At 51.5% G+C, this 12,691-nt stretch overlaps 1 protein-coding gene across 1 annotated transcript in view; it reads right to left on the minus strand.

Moving 5' to 3' along the window:
* Positions 1-10,368, minus strand: part of PTH1R (parathyroid hormone 1 receptor) — a 95,083-nt gene extending 84,715 nt beyond the window's left edge. The window contains exon 1 of the mRNA XM_053950985.1: positions 9,889-10,368. Within this exon, the coding sequence (XP_053806960.1) occupies positions 9,889-9,963 (75 nt within the window). The 5' untranslated portion in view covers positions 9,964-10,368. The remainder of the gene's footprint in view (positions 1-9,888) is intronic.
* Between the last annotated feature and the right edge of the window lie 2,323 nt (positions 10,369-12,691).

A 12,691-nucleotide genomic window follows, 5' to 3' on the forward strand; every position in this document is an offset into this window, starting at 1 on the left:
GAGGTGGGAATTCCCAATTCCTGGAGTGACAGGAGGGATGGGAGAATGGGGGATTCACCTCCGTGGGAGCAGGAATAGGAAAACTGGGAAGCAGAAGGACACGGGAATGTCCCTGCTGTGGCCTCTCCTCAGCCGCCCAGGGGGTGACAGAGGGGTCACCCTGGGGCTTTGTTGTCCTTATCAGAGCCCTTATCAGAGCCCTTATCACCCTGGGGGTGCTGAGTCAGGGGAGTTGGTGCAGCCTGCATGATCCCACATGGAGATTCTCCCTGTGATCCCATTCCCTGGCACAGCCCCAGCTCCTCCCCTGGATCCCAAACACGGGGACTCTGCTGCTTTTCCAGCGCCTGAGCTCCGGCCCGTCCCCTTTTCCAGCAGCCTGAGGCACCTCTGGCTGGTGGCGCAGAAAATTGGGAACACACAGCGCAGAGCGCGGATTTCCCGCATCCAAACCTCCAAAATCCATGGAAAGGCGATTAAAATCCGATTTATTGATCACAGGGACTTTGCTGATGACACTGAGGCAAAATCAGGAAAAAAATTTGGGGAGCAGAGAAGAAAAAAATAATTTCCTGACCAGTCTGCTTTAAATAGTGAAACTCAATTTGCCCAAATTGCCAAGATGATTTGGCAGCCCTTAAAAAACAGCTCCAAATCCACAATGGGATCTAGCCCTTTCCTGTGGTTTGGAAAATCCACGATTCCAGTGTGTCCATCCTCCTTCCCAGGCTCAGGAGGGACATTCCCGCTTTGCCGAGCCCCCACATGGCTCTGCTTGGAATCATTTCAGGGAAGTTTCATAGCTCAGGGCAGGGAGGAACCACAGGAACTGCTGGAGATCACCAGGGCTTGGAGATGCGGCTGGAAAACTGGGATCTCTCCATCGGGAGAATCCTCTCAAATCTCATCCAACTGGGATCTCTCCGTCTGGAGAATCCTCTCAATTCCCATCCAGCTGGGATCTCTCCATCGGGAGAATCCTCTCAATTCCCATCCAGCTTGGACCTCTCCATTTGGAGAATCCTCTCCCCATCACTGTCTTTCCATTCGGAGAATCCTCTCCTTTCCCATCCAGCTGGGATCTCTCCATCGGGAGAATCCTCTCCCTTCCTCTCCAACTGGGATTTCTCCTTTGGGAGAATCCTCTCCCTTCCCAACCAAATGGGATCTCTCCATCCGGAGAATCCTCTCAAATCTCATCCAGCTGGGATCTCTCCACTGGGAGATTCCTCTCCCTTCCCATCACCTCTTTCCATTGGGAGAATCCTCTCCCTTCCCATCACCCTCTTTCCATCGGGAGAATCCTCTCCCTTCCTCTCCAACTGGGATTTCTCCATTGGGAGAATCGTCTCCCTTCCCATCACCCTCTCTCCTTTGGGAGAATCCTCTCCTTTCCCATCCAACTGGGATCTCTCCATTGGGAGAATCCTCTCAATTCCCAACCAAATGGGATCTCTCCATCTGGAGAATCCTCTCAAATCTCATCCAGCTGGGATCTCTCCACTGGGAGATTCCTCTCCCTTCCCATCACCCTCTTTCCACTGGGAGAATCGTCTCCCTTCCCATCACCCTCTTTCCATTGGGAGAATCCTCTCCCTTCCCATCACCTCTTTCCATTGGGAGAATCCTCTCCCTTCCTATCCAGCTGGGATCTCTCCATTTGCAGAATTCCTTTCCTTCCCATCCGACCCTGATTCCCTTTCCATCCCATCCCCAGCCGTGCAGGGACACCCTTGCACTCTCTTGGGTACACAGCCACATCCCAGTTTTGTACCAAATTCCATGGGTTTGTACAGCCAAGGAAAAACCACCCCGAGGCCCACCCAGTCCTGGCCCTATCCTGCCTTGTCCCAGTCCAGGGACTATCCTGGACAAACAGTCCTGGGAAATCAGCACGCGGGAAAATCAGCCATGCCTCTGTTACCCCGGAATGGTTCGGGCTGGAAGGGACCCTAAAATTGGAATAATTTTATGGGATCATCCCATTCCAGCCCTGCCATGGCAGGGACACCTCCCACTGTCCCAGGCTGCTCCCAGCTGCATCCATCCCAGCCTGGGGCACTTCCAGGGATCCAGGAGCAGCCACAGCTGCTCTGGGAATTCCATCCCGGCCCCTGCCCACCCTCCCAGCCAGGAATTCCTTCCCAATATCCCACCTATGCCTCACATTTCCCGTTTAAAGCCATTATAGATCCATAGATAAACACCCTGGAAGTCTCACCTCTATCAGCTCCCTCCCACTTTTATTTTAGGGATCATTTTCCTGTTTTTTTATCGAGCGGGGTCGAGTTGCAACCCACAAAATAAAAGCTGCTTGTAATGGATATTGATCCGAGTCTCGGAATAAACCTGGGACAAGGAGCTCGTGTCCTTGCTCAAAGTCCCAAAGCCACTCGGATTCCTCCCTATCCAAGAGGAAACATGGATTGGGATGCAGGAAAACAGGAGACGTTGAGGCAAGCCAGGGCTTCAGGCAGTTGAAGACCATGGAAATCAGTCCAGAGTTTTCAGGGAATTTTGGGATTTGATTTGTGTCTTTGAAAAAGAAAAGACACCTGAAGGGTGGGATGAGCTTTAAGCTACTCCATCCTGGAATTCTGGGATTCTGTGAAAGCAAATTAGTCCTCGAACTCTTTTAAGGCGCTTTAGTTCAGAAGATCAATTAATTAATTAATTAATTAATGACTCCATGATTTCCTAGAGCTGAGCATTCCCTGGAGTCCCAGGTCCTGCTGTATCCCTAAACTAACTGTTCCAGACCTTTCCCAGGTTTTGGGGTTATGAAAAAAGAAGTAACGGGGCTGGGTGGGGATGAAGCTGAGGATGAGTCAGGAGCAGCTTTTCCTTTGGGGAAATTCCATGTGCCCACATGGATCAGGCTGGATTCAGCTCTGTGGCCCTTCCAGAGCAAAAATGTTGACTTTTTGTCCCCAGAATTGTGACAAAAGGGCCAAAGCCAGGGATGGAAATGCTGGAGCAGGGTCTGATCCCGATGGGAGATGGAGCACGGGAATGGTGAAGGGAATGGGACAAATCCAGGCTTAAAGGGAGTTCCCAGATCCAGCAATCCCGGCCTTTCCAGGCAGAGCTGAGGAATATCCTGCTCCAGGTCTGCTCCCAGCCCCATTCCCAGCTTTCCTGCAGGCGATGGGCCCAGGGCTCTCTGGGAATGCTGCAATCCTCCCAGCCAGGTGGATAAATCCTGGCAATAAAGTGATTAAATCATGGAATTGTGGAATAATGTGGGTTGGAAGGGACGTTTAAAGGCCACCTTATCCATCCCCTGTGGAATGAGCAGGAAGATCACCTAAAAGTGGCAGAGATTCCCAAAATCCCACAGAAGGCAGATCATTGATCATTTGTCCTCTTCGAGGTGGGAATTCCCCACAAAGCGCTCATCCCTAAATCCATGAAAAGCTCAAGCTGAATTTTGGGTCTTTGTTAAAACACGGGAAAAAAATTAAAAAAAACCCCAAACCCCAAATGTCATTTCAGTCCCCAAGCCAAAATTCAGGGAAGGGAAGAGAAGGTTTCCTGAGGACACTCAAACATCCAATCCTGCCTTCCCAGATCCAGCTGGAGCTGGAGAAACACCTGGGAATTCTTGGAGAGTTGGGGGGAGGGAGGCTGGAGCTGAGATAACATCGGGAGCCCGGATCAGCACCCGGGCAACCGTGTGGAAAACCAGATAAGGAGCCCGAGCTGCTGAGTCAGCAGTTCCTGACCCCTTCCCTGCCCCAGACTCGGATCCTGGGATCGTTTTCCGAAGGCCAAGATTCCTTTGGATGAGTTTTTCTGGGAGAAGTTCGAACCCTCGGGATCGTTACGGTGGAAAGGCTCCAAAGCTTGGGATTTGGGGGATGGTTTGCACTTGGAGAGGGTCAGGGATCCATGGGATGGGATGGGATGGGATCCATGCGGCGGGATGGGATGGGATGGGATGGGGTGAGATCCATGGGATGGGATCCATGGGATGGGAGGGGATCCATGGGATGGGATCCATGGGATGGGATCCATGGGATGGGATGGGGTGAGATCCATGGGATGGGATCCATGGGATGGGAGGGGATCCATGGGATGGGATGGGGTGGGATCCATGGGATGGGATGGGGTGAGATCCATGGGATGGGATCCATGGGATGGGAGGGGATCCATGGGATGGGATGGGGTAGGATCCATGGGATGGGATCCATGGGATGGGATGGGATGGGATGGGATGGGATGGGATGGGATGGGATGGGATGGGATGGGATGGGATGGGATCCATGGGATGCGATCCATGGGATGGGATGGGATGGGATGGGATGGGATGGGATGGGATGGGATGGGATGGGATGGGTGTCAGTGCCAGGACAGTTTTCCCCCTCACCCCACACCACAAAAGCCGGGATTTCAGGGTGACCAAAGTGACCTTTGTGTCCCAAATCCCTCTGCAAACGGGGCCTGATTCCAGCTGGATTGGATGGAGGGAGTTCTCCGAAGGGTGGGAATCCTCCAGCGGGACAATCCCTTATCCCAGGAAGAGCTCTGGGATGTCCCTCCCAGCATCACCTTCCAAAGGGACAGGGGGTGGCCCCGGTGGCTCCAGCTGTCCCTGCCCGGGGGATCCCTGCAGGCACAGCCACGCTCCAGCCGGGATAATCCCGCTGATCCCAAAAAAACCGCTCCGGGCTATTTCTGGGACAACACAAACCAAACAACAACTGCCGGGACCCAGGGCCACCCTCGGCTTTCATCTCCCGCAGCCCCGACCCCGCCGCGGGCTCAGCTCTGCTCCTGCTTTTCCTCTTCCCAGCGCCAGCAGCTCCCACAAATCCAGCGCGGATTTGCCGGAATTTCCTTGGCTGGTGAGGGCCGAGCTGCCAGGCTGGGCTTTGCCCTCGCCAGGGGTTTGCTGGTTTTGCCTTTGATGCCGGAGAGGTTCAGCTCCAGGGATATCAGAGGTTCAGGGATTTCGGGATTTTGGCTGATCCCAAGGAACAGCGGGAGAATCCCTCGGAAATCTGGGAGCAGGGGTGGGCTCCTTCCCGGGAATGTGCCAAGAAAAGGACATTTCCCATTGTCTGGGGCCTGTCTTGGTTTGATAAATTGGGATTTGTAGGATTTTTATTTTACAGGACTATTTACAATTTTATTTTTTATTATTGTTATTATTTTATTATTATTATTATTAATTTTTATTTTATTTTTTCTTTTTTTTCTTATCTTTCTTATTTTTCTCCTTCTCTTTATTGTTATTTTTTATGTTGCAATTTTCATTGCTATTTTTATTAATTTTAAATTTAAAAATAAAAAAAAAAGTTAAATAATTAAAAAAAAAATTATGGGTAGTATTCCAATGTCGAGCATTATCATTCCTTCCTTCCATCCAACTTCAAACCATTTCCCTTTTCCTGATTTCTGGAGATCTGTGGGATTGATCCGCCCAACAAGGAACGAGCCCAAGAGGAAAACCCCATCCAGCACCTCCTTAATCCCAACCTTCCAACAGCACGGAATTCCGGAGTGCTTTGCCTTGGAAGGACCCGAAGGATGATCCCATTCCCCCATCCCAGGCTGCTCCGAGCCCCATCCAGCCTTTCCCAGGACACTTCCAGGGATCCAGGGGTGGATGCGGAATGGGGAATTCTCTCCAGGTGTGCCAGAAAAGATTCCCAATCCCCCAAAGATCGGGATTGGAATTTTTTGGGATCGTCCCAAAAGCAGAGGGAAGTTCAGCATCACCCGAACACGGTGAGCAGGCCGGGGCAGCCAAGGAAAAGTGGGAATGGTCCCTGTTCCCACCCTGTTCCCACATGGATCTGCTTCCCGGAGCTCAGCCCGCTGCAGCCTGGCAGCTGCTTCCCAAAACTGGGATATTCTGGTCCCAAGTCCTGCAGAAAGCTGCTGTCTAATTAATAATTAATTCATGGATTGATTAATCAGAATCTCTCCTCTGGTGCCAGCAGGGCTGGGATCTCCCCGGCTGAGCAAAAGGAGGGGAAAAAAGGGAAAATAAAAAGGGTTGGAAGAGCAAAACCATGGAGATTTTGGCTCCGTAGATCCCAGGATTCGGTTGGAAAAATCATTCAGATCCCAAAATCCAACCTTTTAGGACATGGGGAGGTTTTCCCTCTGCCAGCACCTCCCAATAAAAACCATTCCCACATTTTCCCTTCTCCCGAGCTCTGCCGGTGTCAGACCCGACTTTCAAAGCTCCTTTTGCCACAAATTCTCCTCAAGCCCATCTTTGCAGAGCTCTCCGCCTTAGGCCGGTCTTAATTCCTTAATCCTGGGACTAAAGGGCAGAATTATCCCAGATTCCCACCCTCACCCTGCCGGATTTCAGGCACTCCATCCAGGTGGAATTCCACCCGTTGCCCAGGCAGGTGTTATTGGGCTGTTCCAGGGAAATCTTGGGAAGGTTTCTCTGGATTGTCAGAGCTGGAGCAAAGCTGAGCCTCGCCCAAGTCTGTCCCTAAAACCCCAGGATTGGGAAGCTGATCCCGCAGGGATTTGAGCCTCAGGGAAGAGGGCCCTGATTTCCCAGACTTTTCTCTCCTTCCCTGAGATTTTTCCCAGTGCTGGATTTCCCTCCCTGCTTGGAATGCAGGGACAGCCAAGGCTGCTGCAGAGGAGGGATCCAGCTCCAGCTCCCAATCCTGGGATATCCCAGGGATCCAGATCCCAGTCCTGGGATATCCCAGGGATCCAGCTCCCAATCCTGGGATATCTCAGGGATCAGATCCAGCTCCCAATCCTGGGATATCCCAGGGACCAGATCCAGCTCCCAATCCTGGGATATCCCAGGGATCCAGCTCCCAGTCCTGGGATATCCCAGGGACCAGATCCAGCTCCCAATCCTGGGATATCCCAGGGATCCAGCTCCCAATCCTGGGATATCCCAGGGATACAGCTCCCAGTCCTGGGATATCCCAGGGATACAGCTCCCAGTCCTGGGATATTCCAAGGATCCGGATCCATCTCCCAATCCTGGGATATCCCAGAAATGATTTCCCAGCCCTGCTCCAGCACGATTCCCTCTAAAAGCGCCTTGGGCACGATCCTTGCCGGCTCCAAGGGGAATTCCAGGAATGTCAGCGCCGGCTTTGGGACACTCCGGGCTCTGTCCCATCCCAGCATCACAGAGCTGCAGAGATCCCGGGAATCTGGGCCCTCATTCCCAAGATTCAGCCGGGAATTGTGCCCTGGAGCCGCCTCTGGCTGCGGGAATCTCCTGATCCAAGCCCGCGGCTGAGCCGGGCTCTGCTGTGCCCCGGGGAAAGCTCGGGAGCGCTTTAAGCTCAGCCCAGAGCCTGAATTAAATCCCTGCATCCCCATCCATCCATGGATTTTTCCTTGTTGCTCCTAGGAAAGGGAAGATTTACGGCAGCCAGAGCCAAATATCAAATATATTTGTGACCCTTGTATAAATAACAACAACAACGAATTTTATAACAAATAAAAACAACAACAACTTTTATAATAAATATTAATAGCACATTTCATAGTAAATAATAATAACAACAACAAATTTCAGGATAAATCCATAAAATCTCTCCCTGCTGGCCACCCTCGATCCCATTCCCTCTGTCCAAAGTCCCTTTAAAAATCCAAGTAGCTGGAAAAAGAAACGACAGCTCCAGGAAAATCCAGGCTCGAGGCGATTCTTGGACGGGGGTGACAAGGGGTGACATTATCCTGCCTAAGGGGGGACACTCGGGATCTCCGCAGCTCCCGGACTGTCAGGATGGATTTAGGAACCCTCTGGGAATCCCTTCTGCTGTCAGGAGCGGTTGGAAAAGCAAGGGAAGTGTCTAAAATGGGAATTTAAGCCTGGCCTAACTAAACCAAGCAGGATTTGGAGCAGCAGGACCTGAAACCAGTCAAAATCCGAGTTGGGAAGGATCCATGGGATCGGCAAATCCAGGTCCAGGAGGGGTTTTAGGGAAACTCCTGTGCTTTCCCAGCAAATCCCATGGATTTCTCAGCCCTCTGGGATCCTGGAAGAGCTCATTCCCGATTTTTGCCAGGTCCAGCTCACCCTGAGCCGGCGCTGGGGACATGGGGGCACCTCCCAGCTCATCCCTTGGGATGGAAAGGATCTCTTGGGATGGGGGATCCCAAAGAAATCCCACTGCGAATTCCAGGCAGGAGTTACTGGGAGAGAGGAGTGAGCTGGGAATGGGAATAATGGGAATGGGAATGGGAACAGGAATGGGAATGGGAACAGAAATGGGAATGGGAATAATGGGAATGAGAATAGGAATAATGGGAATAATGGGAATAATGGGAATAATGGGAATAATGGGAATAATGGGAATGGGAGATGCAGCCTTGCCCAGGTTTTTTTTGCATCCCTGAAATTTCCCCAGCTCCAGCCTGGCTGGTTCCCAATCCTGATTTTCCCAGTCCCAAAGCAGCAGGAATTGCAGGAATTCTGGAGCAGGGAGCAGCAGGTGCTGCAGGACCTGGACACAGCCCCAAAGTCAGGAGATGCTGATCCAGCCCTGGAATTTGGGAAAAGCCTCACCCATCCCTGAAATCCCAACAAATCTCCAAGTGGTTCTCCTGATTTCCCCAGTTTTCTTTGGGTTTTGTGTGGTTTGAGCAGGGATGGGCTCAGACAGGGAAAACAGGGATTGTTTTCCAAGGGGCTGTTCCTTCTCATTTAGTGAGGAGAAATTTCCCACTGGAAAAGCTGGAAAACACTCCCAGCTCTGCACAAGATTCCAGGGATAAGGCCCAGGCTGTTGGATCCTGGAGGTCAGGAAGGACCTGACTGCAGCCAGAATGATCCCGATCCCAATCCCAATCCCAATCCAATCCCAATCCCAATCCCAATCCCATTTCCATCCCTCCTGGAGAGCAGATCCCACTTTCCATGGGTGTCCTACTCCTGGAAAACGCTGGGGAATGGGAGCAGGAGTGAGAATCCCAGGGCTGGGGAAAGCCAGGAGAGCTCCTGTCACAGGGAATTCCAGCACTAGCTCCACATCCAGCAGCTGATTCCCGAGGAAATGTCCCTTCCCTGCTTCCTGGAGGTTTTGGAGCTGCAGGTCTCCCACCATTTCCCAGTTTGGATGGATTTATCCCGGTTTTCCAACCTTGGGAAGCCTGATGTGTGCTGGAAGGGGTGGAAAGTGCCAAGGAGCAAAAGGTTCCTACAACTTCCCTGTTTTCCTGGGATTTAATTCCAAAAGAGAGGCTCGGTTTCACTGGGATTAAGGAGATTTGCAGGGAAAGGAGAATTGGGAATGAAATTGTCTTGGAGGGGGTGGAGAGGAAGGGAAGGGGAAGGGAGGAAGAAGAAGGAGAAGGGGAAGGGGAAGGAAGAAGGAAAAGAGGAAGGGAAGCAAAAGGGAAAGGTGGAGGAGAAGGAAAAAAGGGAAGGGAAAGAGGAAGGGAAAGGGAAGAGAAAAAGTGAAGGGAAAGGAAAAGGAAGAAATGGAAAGGAAAAAAACGAAAGGAAACGGAATAGGAAAAAAAAGAAGAAAAAGAGAAAAAATGAAAGAGAAATTAAAAAAAAATAAAAGCAGAATAAAAAATAAAAAAGGGGGAAAAAGAAATAAAAATATGAAAAGGGAAGCAAAGTTGTCCTTTCTCCATAGGCAGATCCCGAAATTCTGCCCCAAACGCTGTCCCAGATCCCTGTCAAACCTCACACGTCCTGTCCAGAGCTTTCCAAGCGATCCCAACTCCTGGGAAGCACAGACATTTTCACTGCAGCGCCTGCAGCCCCGCCAGCGGATCCCAACAACCCCAAACAGCTTTTTAATCCTTCATCCCCTCATTTATCCCTCCTGGCGGCAGGATCCGCAAGGATCCTCCGGGAAAAACCGCGGGGGAAAAAAAAAAGAAGAAAAAAGAAAAAAAGAAAAAAGAAAAAAAAAAAAAAGCGGGACTCACCAGCGCGTAGACGGAGCTGAGCACGGAGCAGCAGAGGATCAAACCCAGGCTGGGATACACCAGATATGATCCCATATCCAAGGGGCTGCTTCCAGCATCCAGCCTCGCGCAGGGAAGCGGGAGGTAGGCGAGCTCGGAATTCCAGCGGCGCGGATTTCTCCTTGTCCTCCCTCGCGTGCCCCCAGATCCGCGGGATTTTGTTCCTTTGGCTCCCCAGCTTTCAGCCAGAGAGGCACATGACGAGAGATCCCGGGGCTTTTCCTCGTTTTCTCATGGCTGGAGTGGCGGGCAGCTCCCAAAATTCCGCCGCGGAGCCCATGGGGAGAGGCAGCGGAGCCGCTCAGCGCCGCGGCTCCCGGTGCCGCTGGATCATCTGGGAGCGAGCTGGGAAATCACATCCATATGGGCCCGGGTGCGCCTCGGGATCCCGATTTTCTGCGGCTCCGGGAAGTTCAAATCATTTCTTTGTCAAACGCAAACACGGAGAGGCAGCGGGAGAGGGAGGGAAGGAGGGAGGGAAGGAGGGAGGGAAGGAGGGAGGGAGCAGGGAGAGGGCTGGAAGGGGTGGGAGATGGCAGAGGGAGGGGGAACCTTTAACCACCGCTTTATTTTTAGCCGCAGTAATTTTATCTTTTCGCTCGCCGAGGGGACAAAAAACCCCAAACTCCCCCCGCTCTCCGTCCCTTTTATTTTTGGGGTTTCTCTTTTTTCTTTTATTTTTTTTTTATTTTTTTTTTTATTTTATTTGCCTCTCCTCCTCTCTGCCGCACGCAGAACAAATCCCAAATTTCCAAAACGCCCCAAAAGTTGGGAATGTTTTCCCTCCGCAGTTGCCTTTGGGGCAGCGGCGGCGGCACTGGGGAGGTTTTGCTTGGCTGTCCCAAAAAGTTGGTTCTGCCAGGCACGGAATTCTCTGGTTTTAGGGAAAAAAACCGGGAATTTTTGGCTTCTCTCTCCTTCTCTGCCTCCAAGGAGCTGCAGTTTGGAAAAGACGATTGCAAACGTGGGGCTGAAAATTCCCGTCCCCTCTTTCCACCCCTTTCCCGTCCTTTATTTTAGGATTTTTTTTTTTTTTTTAAATTTATCACCCCGGAGCAAAAGCGCTTTGCCCTCACTCCGAAACTCCCTGAAATCCTCGCGATTTGGGGTTATTTTGATTTTGGGAATTAATTTTTTTTTTTTTTTTTTTTTCCATCCACATGGGCGCAGAGTTTTCCGGGAGATCCCAAGATCCCTGAAAACCGGGAAAAGGATTGGGATATCACTCCCAGCTCAGCCGGGAGCTTTCATTCATAAAACTCCGCTGCGAAAAAAAATATTAAAAAAATTCCAACCCACCCTCTCTTCCCCCAGAGCGAGCTGGGGGGGGGGGGATGGGGGAATTATTTGGGAATTGCGGCGGGATCCAGCATTCCCTGCTCTTTTTTCCATGCTGGGAAGAGAAGCGAGGCTGGGAAAGGGTTACACGCCCTGCCAGGGATGCACCACGCGGGCAAACACAGAGAGGCGCCGGGCTCGGGGCTGACTCACTCAACTTTAAAAATCAAACTCTGAGGGAATATTTTTGTCGCTTTTCCCCTTTCTTCCCCTTTACTTCCCGCTTTTCTCGCGGATATTTAGGAGCTGAGGAGCGAAAAATTCCAATCTCTCCTCTCTCGGGGAGCAGACGGTAAAAACATCAAATTTTCGCTGCGAGCATTTCTGGGTTATTTTTTTGGAGCGCCGAAAAAAAAAAAAAAAAAAAAAGAAGAGCGAAAGGGAGAGCGAAAAAAAAAAAAAAAAAAAGAAACCCCAAACTCTCCGCTTGCTCGGGTTGGGTTTTTTTTTTTTTTTATTCCCGTTTTTTTTTTTTTTTTTTTTTTTCCCAGCTCCATGGCCGTGAATGGGAGCCTTGAGCTGGGTTTATGAAAGGCTCTTTCCAAGCGAAGGTAGAGTTGGGCTTCCTGTGAGAGGGAGAGAGGGGAAGGGATAAAAAAAGGGCCGCTCTTGGTGCGATCTCTGCCTCCTCCTCTTCCTCCGCCTCCTTCCCCGCCTTCCCCTCGCCCTGGAATCCCAAAGGATCTCCCCGGCTGCGGGGGGATCGCACGGGAGTGAACCCCCCCCGCATTCCCGATGGGGATTGCAGCGGATCCAGGGCAGATGGGTTGGGAATGAAGGGGAGGTTCTGAATTCATCCCGTTGGATCCCATCCCATGGATCCCATCCCATAGATCCCATGGCATCCCATCCCACGGATCACATCCCATAGATTCCATTCCATGGATCTCATCCCACTGCATCCAATCCCATGGATACCATCCCATGGATCCCATTGCATCCCATCCCATAGATTCCATTCCATGGATCTCATCCCATAGATCCCATTGCATCCCATCCCATGGCATCCCATCCCATGGATCCCATCCCATCGATCCCATCCCATAGATCCCATTGCATCCCATCCCATGGCTCCCATCCCATACATCCCATCCCATAGATCCCATGGCATCCCATCCCATGGATCCCATCCCATGGATCCCATTGCATGCCATCCCATCCCATGGATCCCATCCCACTGCATCCAATCCCATCCCATGGACCCCATCCCATAGATCCCATTGCATCCCATCCCATGGATCCCATCCCACAAATTCTATTGCATCCCATCCCATAGATCCCATCCCACTGCATCCTGTTGTATCCCATGGCATCCCATGGCATCCCATGGCATCCCATCCCATCCCATGGATCCCATCCCATCCCAGGGGAGCAGGATTGGGCTGGATGGTGCTGAGGGATTTCAGAGCAGTGCCCCCACACTCCT

The sequence above is a fragment of the Vidua chalybeata genome, chromosome 1 (genome assembly GCF_026979565.1).
Source record: "Vidua chalybeata isolate OUT-0048 chromosome 1, bVidCha1 merged haplotype, whole genome shotgun sequence".
Classification (NCBI taxonomy): domain Eukaryota; kingdom Metazoa; phylum Chordata; class Aves; order Passeriformes; family Viduidae; genus Vidua; species Vidua chalybeata.